The sequence below is a fragment of the Pleuronectes platessa genome, chromosome 5 (assembly GCF_947347685.1).
Source record: "Pleuronectes platessa chromosome 5, fPlePla1.1, whole genome shotgun sequence".
Taxonomy (NCBI): Eukaryota; Metazoa; Chordata; class Actinopteri; order Pleuronectiformes; family Pleuronectidae; genus Pleuronectes; species Pleuronectes platessa.
In genome coordinates, this window is record NC_070630.1 from 4115037 (window position 1) to 4127971 (window position 12935).

The window sequence follows — 12935 nt, forward strand, 5'->3', positions numbered from 1 at the left end:
TCTCCTCTGGAATTGAATTGAAGCGTCCACTTTCCAGTGCCGGAGGGCGAGATGCCACATCTGCCCAGGGCACAGACAGACCTGTGCTCTGGACAGGTGGGGGGGGGGGGGGGGGGGGGGGGCGGCATAGTGCTCAGGCTGGTATATACACTGAATCAGACTGGGCTCAGGTATGAAGGACACGGACCCACCGATACCATTTTTAGGTTCCCTCTCCCGATTCCTGTACCTGGACGATGCTTATTATCCAATAACTAGTACCGATCGGCTACCAGAGCATTAACAGAATGATATTTTAAAAGCTTTATACTACTAACCCTGTATGGAAGTGATGGTTTAACCATTTAAAAAACAAAAACATATAGATAATAAATGCATTAGAACATTTTATATTATCCTGTTTGACAATCTTAACTGAAAGAAAACACAAATAAATAAATGGAGTGAAAGAAAAACATCTACTTCCTTTAAATAGCTGTTAAAGTGCAGCCACAGTTATAAAATAATATAAAAGACCTTCGTTTCAAACACGACAGTAAAGGTATAAAACAGCAACTTCAAATTTAAATAATTCAGGAAATAAAAAAGAATAACACTATACCTTTCTCTGTATCTTTCACAGTAATAGTATGGTAAGGATAAGGTCTATTGCTAAATGAGGAATACTACACCATTAGAAATAACTTCTAATCTGCCGCTGTAAAACTTATCGGCGGCAGTCCCAGTGTCTTCTGGGAAAATTTTAATTGCAGTTATATTTGGGTAAAGCAATACACTTTAAAGGTGGGATATCGGTACATAGATTTGCATACTTGCCATTTCGGGTGCTGGGGTCTGACCATCTCTAGTTTTGAATTAGAAAAACAAACTCCTGAAACCTGTTCGTCTTTTTAGCGCCATCTCTCAAATCTTAAAGACCGCCCAACAAGCCGCCGCAGCAGCAGCATCATTAATTCCCTCTCAGTAATAAGAGCAGTAACCTTCTTGTAATTTCCGTTTCCCGGCTCTTCTATGTGAGATGAAGAACAGAAAACACACTCACGGTCCCTCGGGAGCTGATTTGTGGCGTCGCGTTGCTTTTATTTCCCTCGTGGAGAGTTTTTTCTCCTCTGGTTTACATTCTCCTCAACAGCTTTTAAACACAAACACTTACACATCGTTTATCTGTGCCACACAAGTGAAACCCAACGGTGAGAAATGTGTGTATGTGTGTGTATCTGCTGCGGGGGGGTGGGGGGATTTAACAGTACAGTAGCTTCACACTGTGGATACCTTCACAGCCTGTGAGCTGAGGAATGTCCCGTTGACCCTGGGACAACAGTGTGAGATGAAGGCAGCCATTGTTCTGAGCAGCATTGACGGTGGCTTGTTTAATGAAAGTCTGCAAAAGTATGTGGAGGGAACAGTATCAAACCTTTGTGCTTCCCACCCCCCCACACCCCACACACCCACACACACACTCCCACACCCCCGCAGATAGAGTGCACCTCAGCGGGAGCCGGGATGTCACTGTGTATATCATTATTCACCTCAATCATCGATACAACGCGTTATTAAAGCTCAGCAGAGATCCTTGTTTCTTTTAACACATCCACGTAAAACCCGTAAATAGAATTGATGATTTGATAACGGCAGTATTTTGGTTCCAGGGACTTCAGGCTCCCGTGGACTTTTCGGTCCGGCAGTACATAAATAAATGTAACCGTGAGTAATATGAGAAGAACAGATGTTTTTTATTGTTTTCACCCCGAGCCGTCTGTGAGTGGACGAAATAACTCAGCGACGCGAGGACGCATTTTCACCAAACTTGGAGGGAAGTGTTACTCGGGAGGGAATCTGCAGATGATTAACTCCTAGAGCAGAGGGGTCAAAGGTCAAGGTTGAGGTCAACAAGAATGTGTTGCAATATAATAGAGCTAGAGAGAAAAATCCAGAGCTTCTATGGATTGAGAGATTATCCTGAAGAAAACCATGTCAGGCATGGTTCATAAATGCATTTTTTTAGGTATCTCTTCATCCATTATGAGGTGGTAGAGGGCGGCTGTGGCTCAGGAGGTGGAGCAGATCGTCCACTAACCAGAAGGTCACAGGTTTGAAACCCCGTTCCTCTAATCCGCAAGATACTGAGCCACAAATTGTGAAAACACATTGTGAAGGTGCTGCACAGTGATGCACGGTGTCAGTGGGGAAGTGTGAGCCTATATAAAAAAAAACATATAGTATAGTAATGCATTCATTTATTAGCTTAGTTAGATAAACCAATCATTTGACATCATATGAAATAGCAATAAAACATTTAGCATCTTCCCTGCCCGAACTTCAGGGTATGTTGTATGAGCCCTGAGATTCCTTCATAAAGTACAAGTACCTCAGACAAAGCACAAAGTACCTTCTATCTTAAGTAATATGATCCATGTTGACTTTATATATCAAACGAGTCTCTTTAAGTATGTCAGTGTTTTAAATGCGGGATGTGATCCTTCTCCTTCTCGCTGCTCTCGTGTCTTTGTGCTTTCTGCTGTCACTTCCTGAAAAGCAAGGTCACAGATTCCTCTTCTCTCCTCTGATCACAACCGTCAGTCTGCAGAAAGCTGCACGTCACAAAGAAGAACATGTAGACAGTTTGCTGACGTGACGAATCCCGCGGAGCTGAAATACCTCCACACGATATACAGAGTTTTTATGATCTGATATATCAAGCCGAAAGGTTCAGCGGGCTTACGTTTAATTAATACATGATATACGACTATTAATAATCTATAAGCAGACAAATTATCTCGCTCGCTCGGGGTCCTCGGTAAACTCCACCTGCCAGCTTCACTAACTCAATCACAGCTTCATCTCTTAGGATCCAATTGAACTTTTGTTTTATGGCACCAGTTTAGGTTGCTGTTGTAAATGTTTCATTTCGGTGCAGTGGGGCTGAAGTCCAGGTAAGAGAGCCGGTGCAGGACTGGTAGACACATCATACTCATACTCATGTGCCATTTCCCCCCTGCTGAGCTCAAATTCAGTGCATTATTCTTATATGTTCAGAATAACAGGAGTTTCTCTACTAAACGATATGAATAAGAATAAGTTCAGATATCAACAAATTGATTTCTCAACCACCTATTTGCTGTTTTTTATGATCCAATCTGTGAAATGTAAATTAAGATGTCGGCAAATCATCAAACTTCCTGACGTCTTTTAGAGAGAATCAGTAAATCCGTAAATCCATGAAAGTGTTTTATTTATATCTGTCATTTTCAGGGCAAAACTTAAAAAAAATAAAATTGGGTAAATTCTATGTAAAGACAAACTGGAGGGACCGTGAATTCCTGTGGGCGGCTCTCAGGAGGTAGAGTAAGAATATTTTTAACTAGGTACTTCTACTTTACTTAGTCTATTGTCATGTAAAATGATATGAAATCATAATGCATCGTACTGAGGGAAATATTACGACTTCCGGATGTGATCTTTCTGTGGGGGGTGTCGGGGGGGGAATAGCTCTCTTGATGTCTCATGTTTATTTTTAGCTGCGATCCCTTGACAGACACAGAAAATATGAATTTTCTCTAATTCCTTTGTGGAAAAACGATTTTTGACTCTGTGAGTACTACATAGAGATAAAGTGTTAATGCACAAGGCTGAGGGGAATATTCATCTGCTCTCCTTGCAGCTCTCACACTCTGATATCAACAAGCATAACAATAAATCACAGGAAACCAAACTGTACTTAAATAACAGAAAATCAGAATGGAAGCCACGAACCAGCGACGGCTTCACCTCCTCGCTCGGCAGCTTCACCCTCTGATGAAATGTGCCGGGCAGATGTGTCACTTGTTCTCACACAGCGTCGCACAACTCTGTCTGCAGAAGTTTCTATTTTTTTTTTTTATTTTCAAAACTCATAAAAGTTGGGGGTGGACGACAATTCTCCGGCTTCTGCTGCTGCCGGTGCCGGTGCTGCAGCAGATAAAGATTTAGATCTGCAATAAGTCCCCAACATACACACACACACATACACAAACACACAAACACACATAATGATCAACACAAACAACAATCTGCAGTGAGAAGCGACTGAAAAAACACAACTACAGATTTTTATTAGAGGTCAAATCGCACCATCAGCATGAATTGGGACATTTTTACTCTGTGATAATGATCAGGGCAAAAAAAATTGTTATGCTTTTAGCACATTAATTAGGTTGTGGGGGGGGGGGGGGCTTTTCTTACACCTACTTTAATGAGTCTGACTAATTCCTTTTGGTTTCCTTGTGGTTATTGGTGCCGAGTGTCGCTGATCATTGTATCTGATGCTGCTGGCGATCATTAGCCGCGATACAGCCGAAGACAAAGAGGTGCAGATGTCTGGCACTCAGGCTCCTTCAGACGTGAGGAATACAAACACACACACACACACACACACAACCACACACACACACACACACACACACACACACACTCCCCACTCCTGAGCTGCACCACTTATCGACAGTCCTCGACTACATGTGTCAACTTCGCACACTCGCCCTTTTACACGTAATAAATTGACACGATTGAACATTCAGATCAGCTGCGTTTCAATCTCGAAGGCTTCGGTCGATCATTCACACACACGACACTGAACTGAACTGGGACGAGGGAAATAATGTAATGACATCCAGGAACGCTTTCAAGGTGAGAAGAGATTTGTGGTCGTGACTGTAACGGCTGACGAATAATGACACCATCTGTGTTTAGATTGGTTTTCTATAAACCTTGTTTTCACTGTGAAATCCGCCCTGCCACAGGGCCAGACATTTTTTTCGCAGGGACAGTAAAAACTTTTATTGATTTCTTTACGGTCCGCAGACCCCCCCCCCCCCCCCCCCCCCAACAACAATGCGGTGGATTTGTCGCAGTTTTTCCTGACGACAGGTGAAACTCTGGAGGAAGCTGACACTTAGTTGGCCTTGTTTGAACTAGATCAGTGATTAACCAAACCGTCCTACTTTGTAATATAAGTGTTTTCCTTATTAACAGCACTTAGATTTAGGTTTTCTAGTTGAGTTGTGATTCTTGGTGTTTTGCATTTCTTACATGAGCAGCGGGGAAAATATTCTGTTATGTGAATAAAAAGGAAAAGTGGGTGGAGCCTGAAATTCAGAGGCTTCACTTGCTGCAGCCACAGGTTCGATTCCAGCCTGACCCTTGGCTGAATGTCTTCCCCCTTTCGCTGCCAACATTTCATTATTACTATTCTGCCAAAAAAGTCAAATAAAAATATGTCAACCAACATTAAAACACAAGTGTGTTCTATTTAAGAGTTATTTGTCGTTTTTTAAACAAATTTTATATAATTATAAAACCATGATGAGGCTTTTTTCTGTATCATTGGAAACAAACAAAAGTTAAATGTCTGACATATAACCGGATTTCTCTCTGAGGCTAAATCTTGTTTTCTATTATTTTAATCTTAATTGTTGGAATCACATAATGTTTCAACAAACTCTAAAACAAATCAGTTCTGGCCAAACGCCTGTATCAGGTCAGATCTCAGTAATCTCAGGGGATTTCTCCACCTCTGTCTTGTCAGAGGCTGCTGCTGCTTGGTTTTCATGGTCGGCAGATTTTAACTGGCAAGCCGAGGCCGACCCTTCAAAGCCTTGTTACCTTTTTATATTTCTTCTTCAGAACTTTCTTCTGAGCCCGGAGCCGAGTTTTCCAGGATATTCTGTGTGTGTGTAGACGTGAAGTTGCTCTAACAACAAGCAAAAAAAAGAAAATATATGATTTCTCACTTGAATAATGGTGCAGCGCTGTGAACGGCCGCGCTTTTATGGACACCGCTTCAACCGGCAGACCACCAGTGTGTTTATACGTTTGTGTGTATTCATATAGAAAGTACTTGAGTTGATTTGCAGGACCTCAGGTGCATTAAGTCGGCTCTTCTTTGTGAAGACGATGTCAAAGCGGAGCGGGCAAAAATCCCATAAAGGTTATTTACTACCAAATACTGCAGCCAGTGAGTCAGCAATTCACCGTTAAACGCTCCGATGATTGTCACCTACAAGCAAATGCTGTGCTTTGAGAAAAAGTACACACACACACACACACACACACACACACACAAACCGTTTCCCAGGAGTGAATGACATTAACAACCTATATGCTCTTCCGATAGATCTGCGACACGACGCTGTGTAAAACCTGCAGGATAGACTTCATGGTTTAGTCCAACAGGGTGATAACACCTGATGAGCTGTACTAATAAGTAGGGTTGCAAAATTCCGGGAATATTCAAAGTTGGAAACTTTCCATGGGAATTAACGGGAATAAACGGGAATATACGGGAATAAACAAGAATATACGTGAATAAACAGGAATTAACGTGAATAAACTGGAAACGTTGTGGGTAATTTATACTAACTGTATTTACATTGTCATATAAAGACATAAATATAAACATTTTGTTTTGTCACAGGCTGATTTGAGCCCTGAGGGGGAACTTTGGGCACTTGACTATTCCCCATCTTGTGTCATTCTTAACATAGGTCTTTGCACAGTATTTGCAAATGTACACAGCCTTTCCTTCTACATTGACATTGAAATGTCTCCACACATTAGATTGTGTGGCATTGTTCTGTAGAATGAGATGAGACAAAAGCTTGTAAAAAAACACTAATGCAATGCCAGAGATATAAAAAGTTTAAAAATATTTTACAATTGATGGATAAATGAATAGAAAGAGGCTGGATGAACAGAAGAACCTTCCTTAATCAGCATGTTAATATATTTCCCCAGTAATATCATTGAAACTTACCTGACTAGTCCTGCACACTACAGCAGGCCTCTATAGCCCTGCTGGGAGGAGGTTCTCCATAGGGGTCTGAGGGATTTATGCTCATGTATGCATCCTAATTGCGAATGGAATTGCGGAAAAGGTTGTCGGATCCTTCAGGGTACATTTTAATGGCTGAGATGAGTGAATAAGGGAGAAAATGGACTAGTTGCGTTTTCCAGATAATTTCACATTTTAAACAATTCCTCCATATCTTTTTTGACAGGTGTCAAAGGGAAATTTCTGTTGGTAAACTTTGCACTATTCAATTTGGCCCCACGGTCTTGGTGGCATTCTGATCTGTCTCCGCAAATTAACCTCAGAGCATCACTTTTGATCCGCCTGATATTTGGCCGAGCGAGGCAGGGGCAGGGGGGAAATACAAGCACATTGACATTCCTCCCCCCTATCCAGTAATGAAATTGCTTAGCGCCATTGCATCCTTTCAAGCATCACACTGTGCTCGCTCATATGGATTTAATCCTGTTGAGAGAGGCTGTTGCTGAGGGCATTCGGCACGACGCCAGTTTGAAAGTAATCCATCGAGTCTTTAAATAAGTTGGCCCCCCTTTTTGCAAATGGTAAATATCTGAATCAGCTTATTGGAAATTAAATTCTGATAATGGGTTTAATGTGCGGTGATTGTGCGCGAATGTAGTTGTTCTCATTTCCTTGTCAAGGTGTAAGTTCAAGTCTGACTTTGGTCGCACAACTTCTAGATGTTGAAGCCTATAGAAACACAAGTTTATTCAATCCTAAATATGAGACCATCATCTCAAAAAGCTTTTACGTTTGATATTGTCAATTAATTGTGCTTTTTTCTTTTCCTGACATTTAATGGCAAGCTAAATCTAAAGCCTGGTAATACTGCCGACTCAATTAGACTGAAAGCATGAGGAGATAAGACGGAGGAAATGACATCATCACGCTGACAGAGTGGTATGAGTCTCGCTGATGACTTCGATATGACTGCAGGATTGTAGCTGTGAGATTCGATGACCATCAGATGTCCTCTACTCTCCTAATGGATTGTCCCCTTATAACTAGATTGTGTTGGTTTATCTCACAGAAGTAGTTTTTTTTTGTTTTATTGCTTTTTAAATCCCATCTAGACTCAGTGTGTAATACAGGTTTTTAAATGTGTGCTTATGTTGAATGCGGATTTGATTTCTGCATGAATTAATTTTGTTTGTGGTGTTGTGTCTAAGTCTGTTTACACAACTAATCAACTTCTAATCATCGCAAATATTGTCGTCTTTCAAAATATTTTATTTGCTCTTTCTTGACATTGAAAATCATTTTGCAGCACAAGACCAGATCAAAAATTATATTTGTAGAAATGTGTCATTGAAGGTCGACAGTCTACATGGTAATTAATTGTTTGTTAGCGATCATTCTGTCATGAAACCCAATGATTATTTAGTTCTTAATATCGTTATCAAGGATATTGAAATTATTGAAGCCCATTGTTTACCTTTGCTTTAACTCAAGTTTTGTTGAATTTTGGAAATACTATGTATAGAACAGTAATTGTAGACTAATAATTGTAATATTTAGAATTATACTACAGTACTACTACCATTGCTGTGTCTCCACTTCCTCCAGTTTAAAAAAAAATGAAGCCAAAATATCCCAGTTAAAGGCGCCGCCATCTTGTGCCTTCGATGTTATTTGGGGCCAGAGCCTTAGCAGCAGTATCGTGGTCTCCAAAATGTTTTCATCACATCAAATAACCAATTAAAACCAAACATACAGGGATAATCAACACCTATCATACAAAAAGACCTTGATCTTGAATGAGAGAGAGAAGTCAGCCACCAGGGGGCGATCCAGATGATTTAGTTTCCCATTTGGGGAGCTGTCACCTCGTCCATCTTCCCACACAGCTTATGATAAACAGCATCTGAACAAGGTTACAGTTTCGACCGCGGATATCACGTCGTAATAAAAGCACGTTATATAAAATAAACCAAAGCCACGAATCGACAACACAATCTCACAACGTCCCACGTTCGCTGCATGTTAAAGGAAAGATGGCAGAGATGGAAGCTTCCTCCTCTGAAGTCGCTCGTTCAGCTTGGTTGATGGAGCCGTCAGGATTATTTTGGGACAATGAAAATGTGCCGTGATTAATGGTTCAAAACAAAAACTCCCGAGGTGTGTGTGTGTGTGTGTGTGTCTGTGTGTGTACCTGTGTGTGTGTGTGTGTGTAGCTGGGGAGCTGATAGTCCATCTGAGCCGACGTCTCTAAATTAGAGCTGGTATCATATCCGTATTATGGAGCACAGCCTTTGGTTTATCACATACACTCACCACACAGGAAAACACCTTAAATCAACCTTAAGAGCCGTGTCGCTTGTGATGACGCCGCCCCCCCCCCGCCGGTCTGATGTCATCTGATCTCGCCTGAATGGAAACCCATCCACAGGAAATTCAGCAGCACCTTAATGGCACCTCTCGGAAACAGCTCACCTGCGTGGATCGGGGGGGGGGGGGCGTCGACTGTAATTGGCTCAATATATCTCGTCTAAATCTGTTTCTGTCTGCAAGGGGGGAGGGGAGGGGAGGGGAGAGGGGGGGGGGGGTAGAGCCTCTGGCAGCAGGGACCTTTCACTCTGGTCTCGATCGCAGGCGAGGTCACCAGCACGTGCAAAACCTGCAGGATTTGAATGCATGGCAGGCGGCGGCTGTAAAGCTTCCTCATCTTCCTCATCTTCCTCATCTTCCTCATCGGCCGCGCCGTGTCATATTTCTTCGGGGGTCTGACATCGCCGGTGCTTCCCAGCTCTCATAAAGAGGCTTCATTTCCCTTCCTGCCAGCGGCACCATTGTGGAGTGCTCGGTGGCTTATCTCCGCCCGGGCTCATTTCAGAACCTCGCGCTGACGCATTGTTCATTGTCACCGGCTTTAAGAGATATTAACGGATGTGATTGCTCCGTCCTCCACTTGTATTTGGACTCAATGCATCTTGATTTGACTCGAACGGGATAATTCTCACTGCTAAGTTCCACCAGTGTGCACACCAGTAAGAGCTTTGTAATACGAGTGAATGATTACAAGATTAAAGTTTTTTTGTGTGATATCCCCCCCCTCTGATAGTGTTTTTGAATAATTCAGAAGGTGACACTGATCACGTCTCCAGCTCCTCAGTCTCTGTGACACTGTCTTTCTCTATTTGTCTTTTCAGATTCAGAATGCAGATGATGTTTTGATTACGCCGCTGGAAAAATTCCGGAAGGAGCAAATTGGCGCAGCGAAGGTACGGGACCTCCTCCACGCGCAATTAGCAGTCGCACAGAGGATACTTCACGTGTTCTCACACTCTCACACATTGTCCTCCTCTTCCTCCTCCTCCTCCTCTTCCTCCTCCTCCTCCTCTCTTCATCTTCCGTACTGTATGTAAATCATTAATTAAAAGTAAATTGTGACACTGATTGGAGAAGTGGCCCACTCAGACTGATGGGGGGGATTATGTGTTTGTAATGGTGATATAATTATAATATATTATTTTAATACAGATTCTCTTTTTTGGTGAGATAAAGTCGGCGTGTTCACACTTCATTTAATTTCAGGTATTTCTAAGCAAAAGGCAAATCGGCTTTAAAATGCATTTACAGTGTGATTACTCTGAAAGTGACACTATCTGATACCATGCATTCACCGTGTTTGTAATCAGATTACACTGCAGCCCCCCCCCCCCCTCTGACTTGCATTCCTCTGTAACCTATCGGAGGCAGAGGATTGATATCAGTCGGGGGTGCAGCAGAGTGTTTGCTCGAGGGCATACTGGTTCCACAGTGGATTTCGATGTTGAAGCTGGAGTTGAGTGCAAAGAAAAAAAAAAAAAGTGTGGGTTTTGTATCTACAAGCGATGCTTTCATGCCCGGCCAACACAAAGGCATGGAGATACAGCAGCTTGTTTGTGGTCGCTCCCTCGGTGAGATCAGACGCTGGTGGAGCTCGGCCCTTTTCACACAGATCTCCCACTGGGTTCTCTGAGTCCACTGCAAACTCTGCTCTGGACCCTGTGAATCATCTCTTCTACGCATCTTCCCTCTCCGCCCCTTGAGAGAGACGTTCCAGCCTCGGAGCCAAAAACTCTGGTCCATCTCGATTTGTTTCAGAAGAACCTGACGGCCGCGGCTCCCTGAGAAAATATTTATTTCCCTGCTCTTCATCACGAGCCAAAGGAATGTGATGAAGAGGATCTATTTCTTTTCCTTGCTGCTCGGGAGCGAGAATCAATCACTCTGCTTTTTCTTCTTTTCTTTTTTTTTCCAGCTGGGCACCGGACTAAATAATCATTGTCACTTCGACTCTCGACCATCACGTGCATCTGTCAAAATGAAACCACATTCGCTGCCATCTCTTTCTCTCACTCCCCAGCCCCCCCCCCGTGTTATTGCACCGACTCCTCTCTATGTTTAGAAAATGGTTTCTTAAAAGCCACCACCCCCGTCACTCCCACTACCTCTTATTTCCTCCGACCACTTCCCTCCTAATGGCTCTCTCCTCCTTAACCCCCCCCCCCCCCCCCACCCGCCAAACATTAACCCAACTAGAGTGAGATAAAAAGCAGACTTCACGAGTGGCTGAGCAACTTTTCCACTGTTCTGAGAACAGATCTGCAGGCTGTCTGACCCTTTCTAGTCCCCGGGCTTCGTGTGTGAGGACGTCAGCCGGACTCTCTCTGTCTGACGGCGATGAGCCCCTTTGCCTTATTTGGCCATGCTGCCAGTAATCCCAGCGAGGTTACGTCCCAGTGTATCGGCTTCAGAGGCACAAGCACAACACTCTCCACGGCCGCTACACACCAGCAGATTGAGAGCAGCCCTGCAGGACGTATTAGGCACAGTCTGCTTCACACAAGGCTGAATCGTGTTTTGGAATAAAAAAAAAAACAACCCTGTAGAGTGTTCAACAAATCCAACGTCGTGGAAGCGATGCCAAGGAGGGATGTAGAAGTGAAATTATTGTCAGGCGACACGTTTCTTTGTGTGTTTCACGTGTACAGGAACTGAAACATCTCCTGGTTTCATTCACACGGTTTGAATTCACTCACTTGAATCCACTAATTCACGAATCCACTGATCTCTGATAACACGGACCTCACGTTGAGCTGCTGTTCTAAGGGTTTGCTTCTTCTCACTTCTCCACAAGCTGAGAGCCGTCGGAGGTAAACTGCCTTGGGCTCGTTCCACACTGATCAATGTGTGTGTGTGTGTGTGTGTGTGTGTGTGTGTGTGTGTGTGTGTTTTTAAGGCCTTGAAATTTAAACAAACCCCAGGGACACTTTCTCAAGTGAACACCAGGGGGTGTCTAGCTGGTGGGTGGCATTCCTGCTCTCTGAAATTGTGACAGTCTTATCTTCCCTTCATGGGCCTTCAACATTAGAGGCACTGTAGGGGTCCCCCCCCCAGATCTAGCTGAGTGTGAAGAATTAGTGCAAACAGACCCAGATGGGAGTCAGATGGCCACCGATAATTTGAGCCGTCCTCATCCCACAGAGAGTGCACACACATCAGATGATTTTCTTTTGGCTGGTGACACTCTCCAGAGGCAGAGATGACATTTGCATTCATGCAAAAAAATAAAAAAAAAATGCTAAACAGGACGGTGCAGAGTAAAGGGATCAATTAAAAAGGTTTGGGGATATTCTGGCCAGCTGTGGTTCTGCACACAAACTTCTCAACCATACAAATATGTACAGTAGGTTTTTATATTTCATTAATGCCGGGACGCTGTGGTGAGTCAGTGGGCACCAGTACGCACCAACTTCAAGATGCAAATTACAGGTTTGTGCAAAAGTGATCGTTAAAATATTTTTTGTGCGGCTGAATATGAAAGCATTGTTCATTTTTTGACAACATTCTTGGAGTTTTCCATTTGCCACAGATATTCCCACTATGAATGTACCATTGCACCACAGCTGCCCACTGCACAGCCCAGTAACTCCACTGGAATGCTGCAGAAGTTTGAAGGCAGCAGATTCTCAGTTAGATCTTAAAGAACCTGGAAGATTACTGTGACCGTGCAGTGGAAGTTCTTATATAATTACATAATCTGTACAACTGATAACTTTGTTTTGCTGCTTTCCTGTTTTCACATTTGCATTTGTTATTTTAA

At 43.1% G+C, this 12935-nt stretch overlaps 1 protein-coding gene across 1 annotated transcript in view; it reads left to right on the forward strand.

The window, feature by feature from the left end:
• Positions 1-12935, forward strand: part of LOC128440069 (rho GTPase-activating protein 42) — a gene marked incomplete in the record, with an annotated part of 55011 nt that overhangs the window by 32409 nt on the left and 9667 nt on the right. Inside the window, 1 exon segment of the mRNA XM_053422646.1 lies at positions 9997-10068. Within this exon segment, the coding sequence (XP_053278621.1) occupies positions 9997-10068 (72 nt within the window).